This window comes from Crassostrea angulata, chromosome 8 (assembly GCF_025612915.1).
Source record: "Crassostrea angulata isolate pt1a10 chromosome 8, ASM2561291v2, whole genome shotgun sequence".
NCBI classification, from domain to species: Eukaryota; Metazoa; Mollusca; class Bivalvia; order Ostreida; family Ostreidae; genus Magallana; species Magallana angulata.
In genome coordinates this window covers 17,688,939-17,715,105 of record NC_069118.1, presented here as the reverse complement: position 1 = coordinate 17,715,105, position 26,167 = coordinate 17,688,939, and the positions used below count along the sequence as shown (strand labels likewise).

At 32.3% G+C, this 26,167-nt stretch overlaps 2 protein-coding genes, 2 long non-coding RNA genes and 2 pseudogenes across 5 annotated transcripts in view; 2 read left to right on the top strand and 4 right to left on the bottom strand.

Annotated features, from left to right (window-relative positions):
- Positions 1-2,132: 2,132 nt before the first annotated feature.
- LOC128159370 (uncharacterized) lies at positions 2,133-5,202 on the bottom strand (annotated as a pseudogene).
- A 1,407-nt stretch (positions 5,203-6,609) lies between these two features.
- LOC128159367 (carbohydrate sulfotransferase 15-like) overlaps positions 6,610-26,167 on the bottom strand; it is a 53,673-nt gene continuing 34,115 nt past the window's right edge. Inside the window, exons 3-10 of one of the 2 annotated variants that reach the window (XM_052822432.1) lie at positions 25,562-25,609; positions 12,000-12,207; positions 10,694-10,940; positions 10,075-10,200; positions 9,482-9,641; positions 7,922-8,075; positions 7,608-7,755; positions 6,610-7,406 (exon numbers count right to left, since the gene is read on the bottom strand). In XM_052822432.1, coding sequence (XP_052678392.1) covers positions 7,153-7,406; positions 7,608-7,755; positions 7,922-8,075; positions 9,482-9,641; positions 10,075-10,200; positions 10,694-10,940; positions 12,000-12,207; positions 25,562-25,609 — 1,345 coding nt within the window. In that variant the 3' untranslated portion in view covers positions 6,610-7,152. The remainder of the gene's footprint in view (positions 7,407-7,607; positions 7,756-7,921; positions 8,076-9,481; positions 9,642-10,074; positions 10,201-10,693; positions 10,941-11,999; positions 12,208-25,561; positions 25,610-26,167) is intronic. The other variant, XM_052822431.1, reaches the window with a different exon arrangement.
- Positions 13,491-20,888, top strand: LOC128159368 (uncharacterized; annotated as a pseudogene).
- On the bottom strand, positions 14,997-16,572 carry LOC128159371 (uncharacterized). Its single transcript, XR_008240134.1, has 2 exons — positions 15,316-16,572; positions 14,997-15,040 (listed from the first exon to the last, which is right to left on the bottom strand). It is a non-coding gene; the product is annotated as an uncharacterized LOC128159371 (long non-coding RNA).
- LOC128159372 (uncharacterized) lies at positions 17,196-18,170 on the bottom strand. The gene is made up of 2 exons (XR_008240135.1): positions 17,515-18,170; positions 17,196-17,239 (listed from the first exon to the last, which is right to left on the bottom strand). It is a non-coding gene; the product is annotated as an uncharacterized LOC128159372 (long non-coding RNA).
- Positions 21,843-25,132, top strand: LOC128159366 (uncharacterized). The gene is made up of 2 exons (XM_052822430.1): positions 21,843-22,843; positions 23,047-25,132. The coding sequence occupies exons 1-2, from the start codon at positions 21,974-21,976 to the stop codon at positions 23,797-23,799; spliced, it is 1,623 nt and encodes a 540-aa protein (XP_052678390.1). The 5' UTR covers positions 21,843-21,973; the 3' UTR covers positions 23,800-25,132.

The window sequence follows — 26,167 nt, the reverse complement described above, 5'->3', positions numbered from 1 at the left end:
AATCAACCATCCTGACACTTTTCATGTCATTTAAGTGCAATGCAAAATTCCGTGGATTTAAGAAAAAGATGAAGAATATAAACAATAAGTGCTTTCTTTGGCGGGATGTGAAAGTGGCGACATTAATGTAATTTTTTTCTACAAAGATTGCTTCCTTCATAACCTGCATCAAGCTTCAAGCATATAATTGTTTATATTTACATCTTTCTGTGAACAAATTATTAAACTAATCGCAAAAAGTAAGAAAAATTGATTATTGTTAACGTACATCAGTACATTAGATAAAAGAAACAGCCGATTCGATCGTCGTAAATGGGAACCTGAGTCTGACATCATCATGATTATTTCGTGCAGTCCGTGGTTTTTTCTTAGGTTGCTTGAGGTTTCGAATAATCGATAAACGGGGCGTGTTCATTTCAGTCATGTCAGTTTCCATTTGTACAATCAATTTTCGTACGAAATAAAGCGAATCAAACTTGGTTGATGTAAATATATTGTTATAACTTTCATGAAAACTAGATGTTTGACATCGTCTTTGTATACGCATTTTATGATTGTCCATTGCACACCAAGGCGATAAATCGGAATATCAAAAGAAAAATAATGATAAAATAGAAAAGTAAATTACATACCAAATTCATTACAGTTAAAATTGAATTTTGACTTATGTATGTAGAACATCCAAGTCCAAGGATGGTACCCTTTCAACCATTTTCTAAATAATCAATTTTTGAGTTCTGTCCCTATCATTAATTTTTTAGCTTCATCATTGAATGAGAAGATATTTACAAACTTATTAATGAAATATATTTGATCTCTTTTATTGGGTTAAAATGATGGACATACGTTCGTAGTCAATGAATAAAACTGAAACCAGTTGTTGTGTGAAAGTATTGCCCTATCTTATTCATAGTGATTTAAACAATTTGTTTTATGATATAAGAAAACTTTTTTATTTTGCATTCACGTTATGTAATTTGATTTTCATTAGTGGTCTTGATTGAAAATTTTTAAAACGATTATTTATTTGAAACTATTACATGATGTATAATTTCATGAGATTTTTTCGGGGAAGAGGGTGGTCGTTTTTGTTGTTCATTGTCATGGAATAAACGGTTGTCTTCCTTAACACATATATTTGTTCTCATATAAGTTTGCATAATGATTTTTACTGTTAATTGCCTGTTGTCAAATGTGACAGTAGATTAAGATAGTATGGGGCATTTGTCGATATTAATGTGCATTTAATTTCTTTATAATTAAAAAAAAACTTTCACCAGTTTAGAATTTTCAAATATGAAAATATTTAACCGAAAAACAGCTTCTAAATAATGGAGAGGTAAAAAAAAGCAGGATTCGCACTCATGGGTAACACATTTTTTTTTTGTGAAGTGTCTAACCCACTGAGCTACGCTGATAGGTGGCAATTTTGGGAAAGAAACTACTTATATAATTACACCTGTTTTTTATTGGGTTTTTTTTTCGATAAACTATACGTCACAACATGGAAGTGTCCCATACCACCTTAACTATGGACATACTATAGCTGTTCTTTTCCTGTTTTGAGAAAATTCCTTTAATTATGTTATCTTAATATAGCAAAAACAATTAAAAACTTTACAGTTTTCTTTTTCACTTTTAAGATTTGAAATTATGTGATACTTTCCTGGAATAATTGAATATAACTTTAATTGTCACTAATATTTATTCACTAAGTTGAAAGAAAACGGCTTTTAATCTCCAGAATTTTTATCATCATTGTCTACGAACTTTTCCTATTTTTTTTTCCCGATTACGACAAAGAGCACACGGCGGGTGTGACCGGTCAGCAGAGGATGTTCACTCCTCCTAGGCACCTGATCCTACCTCTATCTATTTGTAGGTCCGTGTTGCTCTGCTTTAAATTTGTATTTCGTACAATGGATTTTTGAGATTGTTCACGGTTTCTTATTATCATTTTTTCATGTACACATATTGTTTGAAGCAAAACTTTCAAATCTATTTTCAAAACGTGATTTATTCATGCTTCCAATCGAATAATTTTTATTAGTTATGCAAGCTTTCTGGAAAGTTACTGGTGTACGACCATTTCTCGCCATGCATTGATACGTCATTTTATCAACCAAAAAAATTATAAACGAAAAATGACGTAAAAATGCACCGGCGAGAAATGGTTGTCGGCGGGAACTGGTCGTACGCCAGTATTATTTTTAACAAATTTATTCTTCGTCAGAAACATCGATTTGAACCTCAGTGAAAATGGACCTATTTATAGATTTCGAAAATTGAATTTAAATTGACTTTACTAGTTAGTGGTATACCAAAAACCGAACTATTACACTTTCGACATCAGTATTACATTTTATAACATAGAAAGCGATTTATAAATGTCACAATAGAAATCCTTTTTCTTGTAACACTGCAATGGTATCTTTCACTTTTCCCACTTCTGCTTTACGCAGAGTGATTTCCCCGTTTTTCTTGTTCACCTTTGGTTTCTCTTTTGTCTTTTTCATCGACGTTTGGGTTTTCACTGTTTTTGTTTGATCAATCCCATCCTTCTTTAATACTTTTTTTTCAGGTTTTGGTAAGGTTGTTTGTCTATGGTGTAAAGTTGTTTTCAATTTTGTAACCTTAACTGTGGCCCTTTTGGCATCTTTTGAATGTTGTTCACTAAGTCGTTTCTCAGCTGCTGTAACTTTCCTTTCATTAGAAGCTTTCGGTTGATTTTTATTACTTTTAACCTGTTTTAGGGATGTCTTCGAAGTGTCTTTCTTTGCTAAACTTGTGTTTTTTATCGTCGTTTTTCGTAATTCAGTCTTATTTGAAAACTGTGGACGATTAATCTCGGGTTTATTTTCTTTTTCTTTCTTTGCAGGCTTAAGCCTATAGGGCGTGTTATTCCACAAATATCTATCATCATTCAGCAATGAAGCAAGTTTTTAATTCCAGTCCTTGAAATAGACGTCTAGAATATCCCATGTTTCCTTGAGCATGGAACCTTCTTTGACCTAATGTTGAGTTTGGTAGTCAATGTTGTATTGAAAACCTTTGTAGGAATGGTATATAAAAAAGATAAACAACAAATTATCAAGGCAAAACTTGATTAACAGGGGAAAATGCAATCCATCTCAATAAAAATCATCAATTCAAATAATTTTTTATTTAAATATTAAAAAAATTCACCTTAATTTAAAAAAATTGCTTCGATGTTTGACTATTAAGTATACTAGCGGAAAAAAGAAACTATGCATTATAAAATTTAGTATGATTTTCTATATATATTGTTTGTATTTATAAAATTTAAACAATCGATAATTGACCATTCGGGTGCACGGACTTTTTCATGGTTAGTGAGCACCTATTGTTTATTGAAGAATATGTACGCACGAGTTTTACGGGCCAATACTGTTTGGAATAAGAACTGTAAAGGATTTGTTTAAACTTTTTATGTTAAGGAAATCACTTTAGTTTCAACAAAATTTACCCCTATATCATGCCACAACTAAAGGAAAACCAACGTAATCGTGATGTTGGGATGCTGCAAGCTGGAATGGCACAAAATACTGTAGCAAGACACTTTGGAGTTCATCGGAACACCATCCAGTCATTATGGAGACGTTTTCAACAATCTGGCAACACTCAGGATCGACCGCGCTCTGGGCGATCTCATGTGACATCACGTCAACAGGACAACACATTAGACTTGTGCATTTGAGAAATCGTTTCCAGACGGCAAGTTTGACTGCACGTAGCATTCCAGGGCTTTGACCAATTAGTCCAAGAACTGTGTGTAATTGTCTGCGCGAGAAAAACATCGGTGCGCCCAGTACTGCTTCAACGTCATCGTATCGCCAGACTAGCGTGGTGCAAACGACATCTGCGATTCAGAATACAGGACTGGGCCAAAATTCTGTTCACTGATGAATCCAGATTTCATTTGGATAGCAGTGGTTGCCGTTGTAGAGTGTATCGTCGCGTTTGGGAGCGTTACCAGGACGCTTGTGTTGTGCAACGTCGACAATTTGGTGGAGGTAGCGTTATGGTGTGGGGTGGAATATCAGGACGTGGAAGGACCCCTCTAGAAATTGGCAATGGAAATCTCACCGGCGTACGCTACCGAAATGAAATTATTCAGCGTCATGTGATACCCTTCATACAGAGACATCAAAATCACATCACTCTGCAGCAAGACAACGCAAGGCCACACGTTGCACGAGTAGTCAGGGACTTGTTTGTTCAACAGAATGTCGATAACTTGCCTTGGCCAGCTGTTTCCCCCGATTTGTCGCCGATCGAGCACGTCTGGGATGAAATGGAAAGACGTTTGCGCCGTTTACCGAATCAGCCAGTGACATTGGCTGATTTAGGCCAGGCTTTAACCAACATCTGGAACAACATCCCTCAAGCATTTCTGAACACTTTAGTGGCATCAATTAGGCGTCGCTGTCAAGCATGCGTGAACGCAAATGGTGGTCACATGCGTTATTAATTTTGTTAATTCAATTTCAAATAACAGTGACTTTCGAGTGTGTTGAAAATGACGTTATTCGACGTTGACATTAATGTGCTACGATATGTTGTTACAAATACATGTCTTAACAATAATACAAAAAATAAATTTGTTCATTGTTATTTTTAAATGTGTTTTCATATGTTAAATAATGCACAGTTTCTTTTTTCCGCTTGTATATTATGTTTCTCTCATACCTACCTCAAGAAATTGGAATAATCTTTGAAAAGTATATTTCATGTCCTTTTGATAGTCTTCGTTTCTTAAAATAAAAGTTTGCTTTATGGAAATACTTCAAGCCATTCTTGTAAATGAAGGAAATATAAACTTGTCGTAAGTGAAACCTAAATCATAAAAATAAAATTAAAATCTAATGCCATTCCAATAAAACAAATAACTTTCACTATTTTAAGTTGTAAAAAACTTATGTAAGGCTTTTATTATTGCTGTTTGGTCTTACACGAGTAACGTATCAAGTTTTGGGCACTTACATTGTGTTTCTGAGTCATATTTTTTCCGTACAAATATGCGCGATAACTGTAGTTTCCAGTACAGTTATTCAGAAGTTCTATTTCCTTTACTACGTCAATGTGAAACGACTTAGCAGAGTACTCATATTTTCCATGATAATAACGAGTGTATAGCGTATTGTTACCAAACACAGAAATTGTTAGCTGCAGGACTGTAACTCCCGGTCTGAAAAAATTCGGATGGACGACCTGGGAGCTACAGTGCCTACCATAGTAAAAAACTGCAATTTACGGCGCAGAAAAAATTACGCTAGATTTGGACTTACTAACCTTATTTTCACACAAATTTTGTACAAATAATTCGTACCATTAAATTGTTCAGCAAGTTTACTAATGATATCGTCATTTTACTTGCCTCAGACTTTCTCTTAAACATGATAACCGACCTCGGAAATGAAGTATGTTAATTTTCATCGAGATCGAGAGTCGCCATTTTTAAATGTAAACAAACTGCACAACTTTAATATACAGGGCTGGTGATGGTGTTAAAAAGACTACAAGTTCAGCTTTTTTAAAAAAGCTTACCGTCTTTAGAACAAACCCTAAACAGCACTTAGTTATCAAAGACAGTTTAACTCTTTTTTTAAATATAAATGTCACCTTCCTCTACATAGCATGGCGAGTGGATTTATCTAAAGATGTTTGTGTCATGAGTCGTTTAAGCCTGCATGTCTAAAATTGAGAACTGCGTACCCGAGCTTGTAAGTAGAGATCGGCTATAGGGTGAAAAAGATCTTAGATAAGGTCGTAGCCTCGTATTATTTTGATAAAATCAAAGTTATACCACTGCATTTATCTATCTAAGGTGCAAATAACTTTACCGATATTAGGTATACCGCATCATTTTTATTTTTATTTTTTTTACTTTTTTGTATAAATAATTGAATAAACAATTCTAAAAGAAAAACAAATAATTTCAATAGATATTATAGAATGTTACTTTCAACTAGTTGGACCTGAAATCCAAAGGCTGAATTTCATTCATAGCAATTTGTATTGCTTTTTCGTTTTCTCACTTTTAAAGATTTGAAATCTACGAAATTTGTTAAGTCGTACGTGAAAAAGATCATCAAAAAATTATCTCCCTTGCGCCGAACAGTATTTCAACCAATGAAATAAATGTAAATTTTCACATCGTGTATTTCAACCAATCACAAAGGAAAGGAAGTGCACAATCCGGAGACTATAAATTATTTCAACTCTTTATACCGTCTTCCGAAGAAGACGGTAATCAAAGGCAAGTGATGTTACGATATCTGTAGTAAACTGTCCAAGGAATTTTCTGAGATCAAATATTTGTACAGAAATGTGTAGTTTTTTTAACTATGGGAGGCACTGTAGCTCCCAGGTCGTCCATCCGAATTTTTCAGACCGGGAGCTACAGTCCTGCAGCTAAGAAATTGTGAACATTTTTGTATAAGAAAACAAGAGGCCCATGGTCCACATCGCTCAACCAAACAACAATTTCTTGTAACATTCTATTTCGTAGCATATGCTATTTCTATTTTAAACTTTGAATCTCCTCTGGGGCGCCAGTATTGTTCCGTGTTTTTTTTTGGTTGGTTTTATCAATTTTGAATTAATTCTATCTTAGGATGCTTGTTTAGTAATTTCACAAACTGTAGCTTTTTAGTTCTTTAAACATTTTTCATTATATATATTTCTATGTTAAACTTTGAACCTCTTTTTGGGCCCCAGTATTTTTCTCCACTTCATAAAATTCACTGTGCAAGGAAAATTCAGCCTGTGTTTGCAAAATCAACTCATTTATAAAAAAGAGTTACAAAGATTTCTCCTCTGCATTTAAATAAAAATTTTGCGTTGGCTTTCACCCTTTCACCGACTCCATTTCCTTCTTTCATTAAAGACTTCTTCTAACTGAGAGCATCTTTATGTGTTGAGGTGCTAGTTTGGGATTTGTAGTCTCTTAGCCTGTCTGGAATCTGAGGCTGTTTGCCACTTTGTTGCATTAGCGACCTTTTCAATTTTCTTTTTGTGGATGTGTTCTCAAGTAATTCATTCAATGTTGAACTTTTGGCTTGATTTGAGTATCGTGATCATCACCTCCATTTAATTTAAACTTTCCTTTTATAGAATCATGTTCATATTTCAAACATCTGTATAATTTTTTATTCTTTTCACTTCTGTTTCATTCATTGGATGCTTAAGCTTGTAAGGCACGTCTCTCCACAAATATCTCTCATCATTCAGCAGCGACGCAAGTTTTTTATTCCAGTCCTTGAAAAAACCGTTTAGAATGTCCCATGTTTCTTTAAGCATTGATCCTTTTCTGAGCTTATTTGGCGTGATATACTTTCTTTTTGAAGTTAAGATGGAGTTGAAAACCTTTTTAGGAACGGTATCTAATTGAGGAGATAAAAACACATTCATGAATTCAATGTTAAGACAAAACATTATCTACATAAAAAAAAACCAATTAATCATATGAGGCACTTCTACTTTTCTTGATTGGATTTCAAATTAATTGATATCTTTATATGATAAATTAATTATTTTTTATTTTTTTGGTAAAAAAGTTGTAAAGTATGAAGTCAATTCCATACCTACTCCTAAAAACCGAAACAAGCCTTTAAGGATGTATTTCATGTCCTTTACATAATCTTCATGCCTGAAGATGAGAATCTGCTTCAATGGAAACACTTCGAGCCATTCTTGAAGATGAAGGTAATATAAACTTGCCGTGATTGGAATCTAAAATGTTGTTAGACTTTTTTTACTATTATATAAAACAATCATTAATTATTTCCAACAGGTCTTATATTTTCATAGAAAAACAATGACACACATTATATATGATAACCGGTTTGCGTTCATGTGTTAAATTTAGACGGGAATCTATTGCTTTTTGGTGACGTACGTGTGGGCTTTGAGTCATGTTCTGTCCATATAAACATGCCCTATAGCTGTATTTTTCAGTACAGTTTTTGAGGCTGTTAATTTCCTTGACGACGTCCTGATGGAACTGTTCAGTGGTGTTCCCGTATTTGCCGTGGTAATAATGACTGTACAATCTGAAGATATAAAGAAAAGAATCTGTGCTTATTTTGTATTAATATGCAGGTAGAAATCCTTAGTATGTATATTGAAACTTTTGGATTGGTAACATATAGACATTAAATCAAATTTATTAGCCAAAAATGAATGGTCTTTTTTCGTCGACCAATTCTTATTATTTGAATTGAATGAATCAACCAGCTGAACAAACATTTGTCCTTTTCGATGTTTTCTCCACAGGAATACATATATTTCAATAACATTTTATTTGAGTTTTGTTTTGTACTAAAAAAAAATAAGTGCTATATAAAAAAAAAATCGCGCTTCAGTGTTAAGGTGGTTCGACTTATATAGATATAAATACATTATTTGATGGACTGATCAAGTATCTATTTAGAATTAATTGAATTAATTATTAAAATTAATTATAAAAAATCTTTCAATCATTCTATATCCTTTATTGCATTTTATCAAAAAAGAGAAAAAAATGGGTTTTGCTGCAAACAAGGAAATTAAGTGCAAAAATAGTATTAAGAAATGGATAAATATACATATCTAATAATATATTTATAGAGAAAGTCGGGGATTTGAAACATTTTTTTTAAATCAAAATTGCAAATTCGTTTTTGGAAATTACTCGGTTAAAACAAGCTAAATTGGTCACGTTCGGCGGGGGATTGGTAAATGAAATTATGTTCTCCTGAATTTTAAAATAACCTCACACTGTGTGGAATTACCAATGACGCGCAGCACTATTAATGTTGGACATATTTATAAGAATGTAAAAATACAATGTTGTAAACTATAAAGTTGGATTAAATTGATTTTTTTTAATGAAACATTTCCTAAACTTATGTGCTGTATGTGCCGTCCTAAACTTTAACAACTATGCAATTCCTAACACAACTCTTCTGTAAAAAAAAAATCGGTTCGTAAAAACCAAGTGACACAAACAGGCATTCGAATGAAAACTTTAAACTAGTTTTTCCGGACAAATAATTTATTATTACAAAAAATTAGAAATTGATTTCTATCTATTTCGTAAATCAAACAAAAAAATCATCACATTTCTCGTTTATTTGAGCGAGTGCGCATATTTTTCAAACTAGTAATGGCTACAGCACTCAAGATAGACGCGTTTGTCAAACGTAGCCTGTCATTCATATTGAATGTGTAAGTCTCTAACTTTATAATATAAAAAAACTATCAATTAATTTTGTATGAATGATTTCATGTAAATCTAATAAATAAATGAACAGTTTTCATAAAATCATTTAAAAATATATCGAGACAAAAAATCCTGCAAAGTCTTGTAGTAATAACATTTTAATACATTTAATAAATGTACAATGTAGGTGGCCTTTGTGCCTCTTCTGTACTCAAACAAAGATATCTCCCTTTATACTTATCAGCCAAGCCATACCTCTCTGCTGGTTGTCTGAGCATCAATATCAGTTTAACGTTTGGTTGGACGTGTTTGACTAGATGTGGTGTGATAAACGTAGGAACGGCTGCTGTCGGGTCATTCTGTGGAATTTCCCGCCAATCGCTGTGATCCCAAAAATCCATGGGATCAGCGTGCCCTGTACATAACGATGAATTGTTTTACTTTTAACCCCCATTCTATATAGCGATGCTTTAACCTGTCGTAATAAACTGTATGATTGTTGGTGCAACTTTATCAAAACTAACAAAGAACAAACAATATATTTTTAAGGAACAGAATCAATAGTGGCGTTTTTCGGAATTCGAAGGCACAGAATATGTGTATATTTCCTTGAGAAACTTGTCAATATTTGCTCTCTTTTCTCAATTTTTATATCATTCTTTTTTAAAGTAATGATTCTGTAAATTATGATGAAACAAAAAACACCACCGTAATTTTTTTTAGAAAAACCTTGTTAGTAATGATAAACATCACAATTAGAAGAGAAATAGAAAGTAAATTGCATTATTTGATACCCTTTGAACACTTCAATGTATGCTGTAACCAGGCATTCACAACATGCAGTTTACCTGTTATCTTATTGGAATATTCTGTCATATCTTCAAGTAAGATGTTGGTTTCTCCGATTTTCTCGGCATTAAAAAATTGAGTGAAGTTGTAAAGTGTTTCCTTTACATATGCATGTCCAGAGTGACCTGCAGAAAACTTTTCTAATATAATTCCACTGATATAGTGGTATTTTTTTTAATAAGTAAAGAGGGCTCGATGGTTGTGGTCATTGTTAGATTGTATTGATCTCCTTTAGAAGAAGAGCTCTTTTAAAAATATGGGAAAAATAACCAAATTTTAAAGGTGAAATACACGAAATGGATATATATATATATATATATATATATATATATATATATATATATATATATATATATATATATATATATATATATATATATTAATTACATTATAGTTTATAGCTTAATAATTCATATCCTAGAATGTTAGGGAGATCTGATGGTTGATTGTTGCTACAAGCCTCCTGAATGTTCACCGATGAATGTTTTTTGTAAATATAGGACAATGCCATTGTTATTATTTGAAAGATACAATATTCAAGAGTACTGATTTTTTCTCGAAATTTGTTTTTAAAGATTTTTTTTTTTTTTTTATAAAATTTCTTTATAAAGTAAATACCATTTTTTCCGTAACGGCCCCATGACCAGAATGTGGTTTCTTTGTGCAAGTCTCCAAAGTTTTCCAAAATCTGTGGATGCTGGGTCAACCGGAAGAATAGATCTGTCGTTCCGGTTTTACACACGCCGAATAAGTAGAAATATGGAAGACATTGCAAGACACCCTCACTCTGGGAGGAGATCAGGCCTCCTGCTTCTTCTTCAAACCAGCACGGGTTTTTGAAGTTCATTAAAAATTCTTTCTTCTTCTGTTTTAAATCAAAACAATAATTGTCATTTATTATCTTGTAAAAAAAACCGCATGGACATTCAACAGAAGGTGAATTATTTCAGTCGTTAGTATTAAGTTAATATTAAGTACGCCTGAAATCTACACTAAAAAACTTAATTATTGTTTAAAATTGTGTTAAGGATTACGTTTACTCAGGAGTGAAAAAAAAATCCACTAATAGGAACGAAAAGCTATTTATTGTACATTGTTGCCCTTCTATTATGGTGCTGTTTTTCATTTTCGAATAACTAGGTCAATGACTGTACAAAATTCAAACGTAACATCAGGCGGATTAATACATTTTTGACGTTAGTCTTACTATGATGTAGACAACATTCTTTATACAATATAAAATAATTGTTTAGCCAATCAGAAAGCGCGTTACAACCAGAATTAAATTATAAAAGGATAAATGCCAATCACTTATCTACATGTACATATGCATGAAAAACAATAGCCCTGTGATACAATAATTAATTGATACATATCATACAGTCGATCTTAAGAAAGTAAACCTAAGTTCTTTTAAATAAAAGTTGCAAAATGAACCATTCATAAAGCTGTGCGCGCGCACTTTCATGTAAAAATTAAAATGTCTTACATGCATATACTTAGAACCCATGCATAACGTATTTTAATGTGATTTCCTGAGCTTATAGATTTATATATATATATATATTTTTTTGTAATTCATATATCTAATAGGAAATGAAAAGTAAATACATTCATCTAATAAATAGTTTACGCGAAGCGGTTTATAAAAAAGCGTAAACTGTTTCAAACCATTTTTTATCGTATAAAACTAATAAATATTGAATTCATTGCTTATAATTTAATTTTTTTTACTCTTCATTGTAGATAAAAACGGTCATTTGACCTTTAAAATGACGTAAAATTGTACAAAATTCAAACGTAACGTCAGGTGTATTGATACGTTTTTTAGTCATACTATGAGGTAGGCAACATTCTTTATGCGATATAAAATAATTTTTTAGCCAATCAGAAAGCGCGTCACAACCATAATTAAATTATATACCATACAAAGAACATCCTCCGCCGCTGTCTTTCGAGAGTTCTGACACTCAATGCTTGTATTGTGTTTGAAGCTTGAATTGTGTTGGTGATGAACTTGTATCATGAATTTATCGTTTGCCGAGAAGGAATCTTTGTAAAATACCAGTGGACTGAAGCTGCACAGGAGACAGAGACAAAAACACAACCATAGTAAACGTCTTAAAGGCCTCCTATAAAGGGATAAAGATTATCGTATCAAAAGATAACGTAGTTCTTAGATAATCGCTCCAATATGAGGACGAAACAATTATAATAAATATTCCTTACTAACATAATGTCCTTTACAAAAATTTAGATTATCGGAAATCAAAATTTTGTACATGGCAATTACAAAATTTTGATTTTTGTAAAGGAAAATATGATAAAAAAATTTTGTTGTTAAAAAGTCAGATGCCATTAAGTATAAAAAAAGAAGATATTATTTAAAACGATCATTTGGATTCTGTCATTTTAAAAAAATTCTTGCGATTGTAATTTGTTATCATTTTTATATATTTTTTTTTACTATATTACTTGATTCTGCATGAAATCGCTCAGTCCTTTTATATTTGCTACACTATGGCCTATATAAATATATGTAAATCCAAGGCGTCGGAAGGGGAGGGGGTGGGTGGGGCTTACCCCCCCCCCCCATCTTTTTTGCAAAGTTATACATAACCATTTTCAACGACCCCCTCCCCTTTTTTTGCTTGACAAGATTTTTGATAAGTCTACCCTCCCCCCACCCCCACCCCCACCACCAACGCCACCACTTTCGATTTGTTTCCGGTGCCACTGTAAATATCTTCAAGCAAAGTTATCAATATTTATATATTTAAGTGAGCGTCTCGGAGAAAGTCATGCAATATTACCAAAATCGTCCACAAGCGTACATCTTAGATATTTTAAAAAGTGTTTAAAACTGAAAGATTATCCCATAAAAGTCCAAATTTTGAATTCAATTGCTTGCTGGTGTCGTTCTATTTTTAGCTGTGACCTAATTTGAATAATGGCCCAAATATGGATTAAAACCCAAGAAAAATTATGGAAAACAATGCAGTTTGAGCACTAAAAAAAGAATATAATAGAAAATTCCTCACAATTGTTTTACTTATATATATGTTACTTAAAACTCCATTTTTCATAATACCAATTTAAATTATTACAAACTGCCCATAGAACCATGAAAAAGAAATTTTGAAAACTGGCAGTTTGCCAATTTTGCTAGATGTATAAATATTAACAACTTTGATAGAGGTATAAATATACCTGTAAACGCCTGCATCTTCAAAATTTATCATGATTTTTTAAGATGAAGACATAAGTGTAAATTTCTCAAAAATCCACTTTTGGACTCTCAAAGAATAACACGCAATGATAATATATTGACTGATACATTACATCAAAATAAGCATATTCTGGCATATTATTAAATATATTTATATTTCAAAAAAATAAGTTATTAAATGGATTTTGAAAGAATAAATTAATTAAAAATTGATATTTTCTTGTCATAAATATTTTTTATATTGATATTATCGCTTCCCAAACCTGTAAATTAATTTTTGGTTGTGAAATATGATTTGTAAGATTTACCTCCCCTTTGATGCAATCTCTAGGCAGAGGAGGTTAAAAAAGTGAAGAGACGCCAAATGGAGGTCACATTGAAAACATAATTTATGACAATGGGGTGAATACAAGTTATTTGATCATTATGACCTTATAATTTTCCATCAGAAGGAACTATGAGATTATTTTAATTTAGCTTGACCTATTTGTTCACGAAAATGGGTGAAAACGCACTAGGTTTAGCAGCTGAATGTCCTGCTATATGTAACTTTTTTAATGGATCCGGAGGATCTGAATGTGATGTTGCAAACATTTGTTCTGTTTATGAGTGTGACAGGGATATTATGAATCACTTATACAGTTTACAAAGTGCACAAATTCTAGACAGGTGTGTGTCATAGTAATATTGTATCGAAGTGGATATTTCATCATCGATAAGGCAGTGCTTTCTATGAAAATATGCCTGAAGCACCGCGAAGAGTTGGGAGCACGGTGGAAAAGATCAAAGAGAACTTGTTCTTATCCTGGTCATCGGGGTAATATGAAAGCTGACAGAGGGGCCAGTCCAACAATGTGTAAAGAACTCTGGTTAAAAACAAGACAGACTATACCAGTAGGATCAGGTAACTAAGTTATTTTTACAGTCACCTTAATTCAGGACATTGAAAGAGTATGTAATATAAAATATTATGAGAAAATTAGGTAATATCTAGGAGGACCTCTATATCTAGATATAGATGTAATATAGATATGAGGGTCTGTAAAGATTAAAAATTTAACAATTGACCTTAACTGTACATGTGCGGATCCAGAAATTTTTTCCAAAAGAGGGGGGGGGGGGTTCCAATGAGAGATAGTTTTGTTTTCCGGGGGGAGGGGGAGAGGTCTTATTGTGTATTAGTACTTTAGATCACTACAATATGTTTTGCTTTAAAAAGTACTTCAAGTTCAAAATCATATGAAAAATAAACTAAATGAAAATAACTTGTCATATTCAAAACATGTGTCAAACTGTGTTACAATGCACAGTGTACTAATTGAACTTTGATCTTATGTGCAGTATTTACTTGTAGCAATTTGCAAAAGGTGCTCAATGGATCATAAGAAGAATGTGTCCCCTTCATACAATGTAGAGTATGTAGAAGAACTAGGTAATAATTTTGCTATATATTATTCAGTTATATACATAAATGTAATAAACTGACAAACATGCATGTATACAATTAGAAATTGTAAAGGAATATATTCTAATTATTGAAAGCATTGTAACATGTCGAATGATTTCATCATATTACATTTTAAGGATTATTTTCATATGTCAAATGTTAAGAACATACATATAAACATGTAGATATGCATGCATGTGTAATGATGGTGTTATTGTAGACAGATTAAGACAACAACTCCAACGTAGGGTTCTTGATTATTACTTTATATTATATTATATCATAAGCTCTGAAATATTTAACAATACATGTATCACAATAAGTAATTTATCAATATCACATCATCATAAAAATAAAATAGATCACACATAATATATCATTGTATTGAATAGGTTTCATGATTTTGCCAAGCACAGTTTACAAGCAAGAGTTATTCCCCTTATCACAGTGCTAACTGATATATAAAGAGTTCAATTTAGTTAGTTATTAATGTTTAATAAATAAAACATATTAAACTTAACTTAGGCAATAAGTATCAAATCTGATATTTATATATATGCATACCTATGTGTGACACAAAGCCTAATTGATCTGCATCTGCATGATCCTGATATATTCTTCAGGTATGGAATCTAATACATATAACAATACTCTTAAAACTACATTTAGGTTATCTAGCTTAAGATTGTTAAAATAACTATAATGAGTGTTGCTCAAATACTAAGTTTTCACTCATGATAATTTACATTTAAATAGATTTACATTTCACTATATAGCATATACTTATCTAGCAAATACAATATGCTTTATAAATAAGCATTAATATAAATAGCATAAAATATAAAACAATTACTTACAGTCTATAGATTTCTTCTTGGTCTTAAGCTAAACACATCTGGTCAGTATGAAGATCAGATCAAAAAGGACAAAGCAAAGAGAGGGAATTTAAAGGACCAATGAAATTGAGAATTCAAAAATAGAATTGACCATGTGATATATAATTAACTAAAACAGGTTTACACTGACCATAATGACCATTGTGATGTCATACTATATAAATAACTATGTAGCTATTTACATACTGTTAGGTTGTACATAAAGTTGTTTATATTGACAACTTTTATAGTAAATACTGTAAACTTATAATTTATAGAACTATTAATTAATAATTTCATGATAATGAAATTATTACTTAATTAATATGAAATATCACCCTATCACATGCTTCCCCTCTTTGTGAAATGACGTCCTCGTCATTTATTACTTATCAAAACAAATATCTACGAGTAATTTGAATTACTTTTAAACCTTCATGACTGCAAGAAAACTGAAAATAAAATATCTTAAAAACTATAAAAACGCACTATATCTCTCTTCGTAATTCTATAGACTTTATCACTAATTTAGCTGATTGAACTGACTGGTTAATACTGATGTCGTTAAAATTGTAAATACTAATGTCTACCAGAAATGATCTGTAGTAGAGTCTTTTCTATTAGTTCTTTGCTATTTTCAGAGTGAAAAACATCACTAGAGACTAATGTCTGAAGGTAGTCTGCTCTTATCTTCCAATCTGGTTGTTTTGTTAATACCTGTTGATTTACTATATAATCGCCACTTGTAATCCATGATGTTGTTTTCTTTGCTCTCTGAGATCTCCTTGGTAATGATTCTGTCTGCTGTTCGTAAGCTGGATTTTCTCTAGAATTGGTATTATCCAAATCATTATCATCATCATCTTCTTCTGCATCATCTTCAGTATCATCATCAGCATCATTACCATCAATAGATGTATCTACTTCCTTTATCTGAGTATCTTCTTCAATAAATTCTCTGCTTGTTGTTTCTCTAAAGTCGTGAGTCCCTCATCTTCAATTGTAACTAAACTCAGGACATCTTTTGCTTGTTGGAGATTAACACAAGGTATAGCTCTTTGATCTGGTTCAAGTTTTACAGGCTGCAACTCACACAAGATAGATTTTGGTGGAACTTGTACTGTCCTGGTAGTGATATTATCAATGTCCACTCTTATCCCATGATTTGCTGGATAGCAGTAGTCTGTAAGTGATGGTACAATATCCAGGTCTGATGGAATAACAGAGCGAGATGTAGCTTGTAGAACTGCTGTTGTAGATTGATATGGTATTGCTTTATCAATGTATCCAGATATTGAGACTGTTGAATTTGGTGGTATAGAAATACAAAAGTTTTCAGCTGATTTTACAATTCCAAGTCTATTGTTGTTGCGAGCAAGTTCTTTATCTCGTATGGTCATGCCTCTAAAAGCTAAATACCAAGGCGTAAACAATGCAGCTTCCTGCAGATATCTGTCTCCGTATTTGTCTTTGACAACATCTAGCATGTGTTGTAATATGTTGGTCCCAACGTGGGCGCCATTGTAATGATGGTGTTATTGTAGACAGATTAAGACAACAACTCCAACGTAGGGTTCTTGATTATTACTTTATATTATATTATATCATAAGCTCTGAAATATTTAACAATACATGTATCACAATAAGTAATTTATCAATATCACATCATCATAAAAATAAAATAGATCACACATAATATATCATTGTATTGAATAGGTTTCATGATTTTGCCAAGCACAGTTTACAAGCAAGAGTTATTCCCCTTATCACAGTGCTAACTGATATATAAAGAGTTCAATTTAGTTAGTTATTAATGTTTAATAAATAAAACATATTAAACTTAACTTAGGCAATAAGTATCAAATCTGATATTTATATATATGCATACCTATGTGTGACACAAAGCCTAATTGATCTGCATCTGCATGATCCTGATATATTCTTCAGGTATGGAATCTAATACATATAACAATACTCTTAAAACTACATTTAGGTTATCTAGCTTAAGATTGTTAAAATAACTATAATGAGTGTTGCTCAAATACTAAGTTTTCACTCATGATAATTTACATTTAAATAGATTTACATTTCACTATATAGCATATACTTATCTAGCAAATACAATATGCTTTATAAATAAGCATTAATATAAATAGCATAAAATATAAAACAATTACTTACAGTCTATAGATTTCTTCTTGGTCTTAAGCTAAACACATCTGGTCAGTATGAAGATCAGATCAAAAAGGACAAAGCAAAGAGAGGGAATTTAAAGGACCAATGAAATTGAGAATTCAAAAATAGAATTGACCATGTGATATATAATTAACTAAAACAGGTTTACACTGACCATAATGACCATTGTGATGTCATACTATATAAATAACTATGTAGCTATTTACATACTGTTAGGTTGTACATAAAGTTGTTTATATTGACAACTTTTATAGTAAATACTGTAAACTTATAATTTATAGAACTATTAATTAATAATTTCATGATAATGAAATTATTACTTAATTAATATGAAATATCACCCTATCACACATGAACAATGGATTTGAAGCTTAAGAAATTTTGAAAAATTTAAAACTGCATGTGTTGTGATATATTGTGCAATACCAGGTTTGTTAATTATAGATATGTATGGAACTTGGGGTTGTCAATGATACATTTTAGCTTTTCATATGGGTATCATTTTTAAAGTAATTGTTAAGAAGACCTTATTATTTTACTTTCAGAGTGGTGTAGACAGATTTGTAGAATTCTTCACACAGACAACAGCACAAAATCCAAAAGTCATGGTATCAGACACATTTTTTTAATGAAATTTAGTGCATTTTCCATATGTTAATGAATTATACCAGATATTCTTTCTCAGTTAATGACTTGATTTTGGATATTCTCATGTGTGCGCATAAAAATGCAAGTTTATATTAAATTTTAAAGCTACATCACCCACATTAATGGGACAAAGGATCATTTTTAGGGACAAATTATAAATCAATCTATTCATTTATCTGTAATTTCATCTGTCTGTTAGTTAAACCAAATCTTTATACAAAATTAAGAAATATACAACTATTTTTATGTTTAGCATAAAATCAATCTGAAAAGATTTGCATTACATCTATATAGGTGAACATCTACAGTCCTATTTGATTGACATACAAGTGCCACATGTACCAGCTATAGTTGAAAACAAAGAAACAGCATTTGATATTGATGTACACAGTAAGTTCACAGTTGAATTGAACAGAAACATGTATTGCTTGTGAAACAGGTACATCAGCATCATTGTTGGTGGTTTCTTAACTCGATCTAGATGCAACTACAGGTATATGTTACTAATATGTAAAGATAAACCAATAACCTTTCCCAATTCTTATCAGAAACAGATAAATAATAAAAGAGTGTATATATATTTAAAGGTCTTTAGCAATATTGCTTTGTTTTAAATGGATATGTGTGTCTTCCCTAAATACAGGTGTACCAAGTTCACAAGACACAGACACAGTGGGTACAGACATGGAGTTTGAAATTCTCTGTAAGTGTATGCATGCAGATAAATTAAGCCACAAATCAATTACATGTAAAGCATATTTACAAGCTATATTAGCCTCAACTGATTTATTTTTTGGTGTTTATTTTGATAATCTTATTTCCTATAAATTTGACAGATATTCTTGTTAGGTGTAAAATGTGTACTGTAAATTTTATTGTGCATTGTGTCTAAAAAAAAGTTTAAAAATGTATGCAGTGCATTATGCGAACCAATGTCAAAAGTAATTATGACTCGGTAAAATATCTTGGAACTCTTAAGAGAAATATCATTCTGTCCAACTGTCTGTCTGTCCATTAACACAATTGTGTGACACAATTTGTCACAAGTAGACCATATAAGGAGGATTGTATATCTTGAGACTATGTCAGTTTTTTGTATCTATAATGAATTATTGGTATCCCACTCCAAAGGAGAAAAGGGTATACTGTTTTACCCTTGTGTGTCTGTCTGTCTGTCAACAATTTCTGTCACAGTTTTCTCAGCAACTAGCTATTCATCACAGATGCTTGAAATTTTAACACACACTTTGTATAGGCATGCCATATAGTGGAATTTATTTTTGTACCATGTGTACGTCAACTTCCTGTTAAATGTAGACTTTGCTTATTAGTCCCCTACCGGTTTTCACCGGAGGGGACTATAGCTTTCCTCTGCGTCCGTCAGTCCATCTGTCCGTCTGTCTGTCCCACTTCAGTTTTCCACACTTTTTTTCTTTATGCGTTTGAGGAATAATATGAAATTTGCTGAACAGCTTCAAAATGTCAAACTACAGATCAAGTTTACACTTTTGTAGCGTCTGGTTGACATATTTTCGAGAAAATTAATTTTTTATATTTCAATTTTTTAATGTTCGGGTTCGATATTCTGCATAACAGTGCATTGTTTTCACAATTTCCACAAACCGGTAGGGGACGTGTATTGCTTATGCAATACTCTCAGAATGCTTGTTTTGTATAATATTCACATCAGAGCGAGGGTATTACTAGTAAGCATTGGTCACTTGCAGATATCTTGTTTCCATTATTAGAGCTGCATATTTATTTAATAACTCATAAGTGTATCTAAATATATCAAAGTTTGATCAATTAATAAATAGATCATGGTAAACCAATATACTGAGACAAATCATAGACATTGACTATGCAAATCATACTACCTGAGAAGATCATACACATAACATTTATACATGAATTCACATTTTCTAGTTACCGGTAGATTTCTAGTAATGAAGCACACTGTATTGCTTTCCAGCCACAAGTTCTTGTTACCCTTCCTTACCATCATCCCAAGACTGGTATGAGCAGAACAAAACACCAAAAGAAAAACTAAATGAAGCATTACTGAGACTTTCAGGTAATTTAACTGAAATCAATTTATGCAGTAATTTTCAAGAAACTTGTTAGACATTTGCTTTCAAATATGCTGATGAATCAAAACGTCTTATTTGTTTAACAGCATTCGGGATATGCTTGATTTTAACTAGTAATACATGTATATATATAAGAAATATAGTAGGGGATGCAAGCACGCACTAAGACCTGTTACACAGTGAGTGATGTGGCATTAGGGCTCTTTGCTTATTCTTAGTTTTGAAGATTGATAATATTTTAGTGAGAGAAAGCTTAAAAAGTAACGTATTTTGCAGAGTACATTACTTCATTTAACAAATTTGTGAATTTCTAAACATTTGCTGGTCCTTTCTGGTACGTCATATCATTTGTAAAATTATATCATAAAAATAACACTTTTGTTTATAGATAACAAGTTTCAACCTCTGAAGTTTCAACTTACAAGACCTTGGTCTGAATTAGCAAAGTCTGCAAAGTATTACTACATCAGCAAGGCCAAAGAAGCTGTTATGATAGTCCTGTCCATCATAGCCCCAGGACAAGAGGACACCATTCTCTCAAAACTCAGTCCATCCTTTACAAATGAAAGTGATGCAACAGACAAAGCTACACAACAGTTGATAGAGGCATATCATGTCACAGCAGACAAAAAAACCCAGCTGCAGACCTTGTCATTATTTGCGAACAACTTTACAAAGGAAAAGCTTCTTCAACTTGTACCATCACTGACACAATCCAAAATTGATGCCGCCAGAAAACATGCTTCAGTGATGGGACCAGGACAGATACTAAATCCACCAAAGATATACAGAATACGTCTGACCAGACCAAAATTGCTCCACTTTCTGGAATATGTATCTATGCCCTCTATTTCCCAGGTTCTTGGTTTTGGTACCATGCAACTTCATTTGTCAAGTGGAGAAAAAATACAAATTCCAAAAGTTATCAGAAATGCTGTGAGTGCTAGAATCATTGCAAACTACCTAGAGTATTGCAAGGAAACAGAGTTCCAAACTTTTAGCCGTGCATCTTTGTACAGAATCCTGAAAGCCTGTCGAGCATCAAAAAGGAAAGCAATGCATGGACTTGACAATACTACAGCACTTGGAATGATTGCCATGGAGTCATTACAGAAGGTTGTAACAAGACTTGGGGAATATGGATTGGATATGGAGAAAAAAGACACTCTGATTGATATGATCAACATCTGTAATCAGCACTTGAAATTTGATGTGAAAAGCCATTTCAGCAGAAGTTCCTCATGCAGTGATCATTGTACAACATTTGCCCTGAGTGATCCAAAAGACACATGCTTTTCTAGTAACTGTGATCATGACCATTCAGACATTTGCTCAAATTGTGTTTTGACACACAAACTTACAGAGGGCATCACTGAAGCCACTAAAACAGTCAGAATACCATCTGAGGATTTGATGGAGGAATTGCAGCATGAAATTACCATGGCAACAAAAGCCATCAAGGACTGGAAGGCTCATCTTCTTAGAACTGTGCACCAAGACTTTGCAAGATCAGACATCCTACAACACCTTGAATCAAACCAGGGACTTCTTATAATGGATTGGGCCATGAAGTTTCTACCCCTCCAGTACAGGGAAACACAGTCAGACTTCTTTGGAAAAAAGGGCATTAGCTGGCATATTTCATGTTTAATTACCAAGAAGAGTGACCCTGAACCAACAGCTAGCACCTTGTCAGACCATCTTGACTTGAACACCTATATCCATATCCTTGAGAATGGTACTCAAGGTTGGTTTTCCGTTGCTCATATTATTAGACACCTTCTTTTGACTCTATCAGTGCAGTTTCCAAACCTGAAAGAGATCTACATGAAGACAGACAATGCTGGTTGCTATCACTGTACACCACTAATCTCCTTTATCAGTCAGAATCACAGTCATTTTCCTATTACCATCAAGGAGTTCAACTTCAGTGAAGCACAGTCTGGAAAAGATCTTTGTGACAGCAAAACTGGTTCCTGTCGAATGCATGTGGCTAGATTTCTGAATGAGGGAAATGATATTCTTTCTGCCTCAGACTTGAAGAGAGCCTTAGAAAGTAATAATGGATTGAAAGGAACAAAGACCTGTGTTATCTCCATTGACAATGCAGAGGAACCAAAGATAAAATCCAAAATTCCTCAGATTAGCCTTCTGAACAATTTCAGATTTGATGTGGATTCAGTTATTGCAAAAAGGGCATATCAGATTGGTTGTGGACGCCTTATTGAGACCAATACTTTGAAGGATCAGCATCTTAATGTTGGAGAAATGAATGGTTTTGAGGTAAATGTTAGTTATGAAAATTAATAATCATATACTTATATAATGTTCGATTCAATATCATAAAGAAGACATACTAGCTATTTTGTCTCTGTTATATAGATTACAAATGCAATTTACTATATAGTCTCTGTAGTATAATTACAAATGTATGTGCTATATAGTCTAAAAATTACAAATGTAATTTGGATTTTATTGCTTTATAGGTGTTAGACGAATTTCCATCTCATGCAGTTGATGTTGGACAAGTCTGTGTTAGAATGAGGAACCCAAACATTCAAAATGAAATGGAGGAGGAACAGAACCAGGAACAGGACCAGGGGCACCTGAATAATGATTTGTATGCATGTCCAGATCCCTATTGCCAGAAACAGTATGTGAGGTCTGCTAACCTTGAGAAACATCTAGCATTAGGCAATCACCTTTACAGGAAAGCTGAAGAAACCGGAATTGATTGTGGCATCAAAATATGGGTTGAAAAGTGTTCTGCCATCCGAGAGAAATATGCTCACATTTGTGAGACAGTGTTGTCTCGGAGTCGTGATACAGGTATCTTTTCCCAAAGTTCAGGAGGATTGGCATTAAAATCTGTTGCTAAATGCAACAGGTTCTCCTTAAATGTGAAGGAGTATGTAAAGAAGATTTTTGAAAGCTGTGAAAAGACAGGAAAACGGCCGAATTATGCAGCTTTAAGTGGAGAACTTCAAAAAGCTTGTGATGAAAATGGACAACGCCTTTTTAGACCATTTGAGTGGCTAACAGCAAATCAACTGAGAAACCTGTTTGCATCATATATTAACAACAAGAAGAAAAATTATAGGGACAGACAGATTCTTTTAGTGGAAGTTCCAGAAACAGATGAACATCTTCAAGAAATTGTCATGAATCTTAAGGCAGAAGAACATCAGCAGACTGTATCTGACATGTATGAAAATGTGTTTTATGCAGCAAATACTTAATTTACCTTTGGATATCTCTGTGGCAACCTATATAACATGCATTTACATGGAAATTATCAATGTTTTATACTTTAAGATATCTGTAAAGGTGAAAAATTCCAGGTTTAAAAAAAATACACTGTCTCAGTATGTGTATTTTAGCATGAATGTATTTCTTATTACATTTGGTATTTATCTTTTATGATTGTGTGAGCATGGCAACTTACAGGTTACATTAGTGCAATGATTCATTTCTTTTTATGTAATGATTATTGTCAGTTCTAATTAGACACCACCAAAAGTTAACTCTCTGAAGGTTCAATGCACTGTCAGTAATATATAAGGTTTTCTCAGGAAATTAAACAAATTACGCAAATGATTGTATTTCCTTGGAAACAAGTTTTTTTCATTTTAGTAACCAATTTTATTCTAGTATTTGAAAATATTGAAATTAATATTTTCAAAACTTATCTTAGAGTAATAACATTTAATTTAGTATTCTCTGTTAAAACCATAAAGCATCAGAATTTTTTTTTACCTTCTTCAAAGAAAGTGATAAAAGTCCAAAATGAGGAAAAACAACAATTTTAAGTTTTTATGAATAACAGTAATATATAAGTAATGTACTTATATGATGGCGTTATTAATGACAACTTGTATTTCCTGTTTTGAAATATTCAAAGTTAATTTTTATTATTATTTTCTGTATAAATTGTCAAAATAATGCTGTGATATATCAGAACATTTCTGGTATAGATTTAAGTGAATTGAATGTTAGCCATTTTAACGTTTTTTTGTAAAAATGAAAATACCAGTCTCATTGGTGACGTCATATCTGACCTATATTATAGAGTCCAAAGTCAGATTTTTTATATTGTACTATTCATGGTCTGTACTTATTGGTGTAATTGCAATAAAAGAAATTGAAGCGTTTACAGACCCCAAAATAATGCTTTGTAAGTTGGTAAAATTTGAACATTTCACTAAACGTAGGAATTCGAAAAGTTTATGACCTTTTTGTACTTAAACTAGATAAGATCTATATAAATGTACCTCCCCAGGAGACATGCTAGACAACATGCTTTTACCCCCTATAACTAGTTTCTATGCATGTATTATCACTGTTAGTTGAGAGGTCCTGAAATATGTGTAGATTTCATGGTTTTTGTTCCCATTTTTGACCCCTTGTTCTATTTTTAGTAACATGCCTTTTACTCATGAACTATGCCAACCATGACAAAAACATATGTGGCAAATTTTATGGCATATTAATACTATGTTGCACACCAACATTGATATCGATACATCAACCATGCTTGTGGACTGTTTTGCATGACTTTCTCTGAGACGCTCACTTAAGGTGAGTCCTTACTCGAGTGACGTCGCCACTGATAGTAATGTATACATTATATATATATATATTGATATTATGTAATTTTCATTATTAGAAAATCACATAATTATTGGGTTAATGATATTGCATTAGAAACAAATTACAATATATGTCAAGATTAATCAAATAAAAAAAATTGTTTTGGCTTTTAAAATGTAACACAAGAATCATACTAAATGAAAAAAAAATACTTTAAACAAAAAATTTCTGAGTAGGGATCCACCTTTAACTTTTTGTAAAACGTTCTAATTTTGTTAGAACTAAATTTAAAGATACATTGATAACCAAAGCCAACACACAAAGCTGAAGATAGATACTAGAAGGTCCAACATTATAGATACTCAAAGATGCAATGTTACATATTGATGTCGCCCCATATATATACAAAACCTTTCTGACTGGTGATTTGTTACATTTGGCTCAATCGTAATACTGACACTGGAAAGAGATAAACAAAGAAAATTAAGAATGACTATTTCCTTCCAAAACGTTACATTATGTCGAATTTTGATAAGGATTCAATGGCTAGGTTAAAGTACGAGGGTTGTCCCAAAATAGCGTAGACAAGTGGCGTTATTCAGTTAATCGAAGACAAAGGAAGATGAAATTTGTGCCACAAAGGGTTCAAGAAATGTGCATTCAAATAATGTTTTAAAATCAAATATTGTTTGAGATTAAATTAGTGAAATGAAAGCATGTTAGATCAGAAATTCGACCTGCGGCGCAATGTCAAAAACAAAAATATTTGATAACTAGATACGATCTCGTTACGAGTAACGAGTAGGTCTTCCGTTCAATCTTTAAACGATACAATTAAAATATCAATGGAATTTCAAAATCCCACCTCCACTCCCTGATAGTGTATAGGATTGTCAATATCCTTTAAAAAACGCAAGTTTTTAAGTTATCTATAATAGAGTTTGCAAGTTTCTTGACCCCTAATTTAAGGGGCCAGCCCCTTTTTCTTGAATTCAGTCGAAAGGTCTCACAAATTCT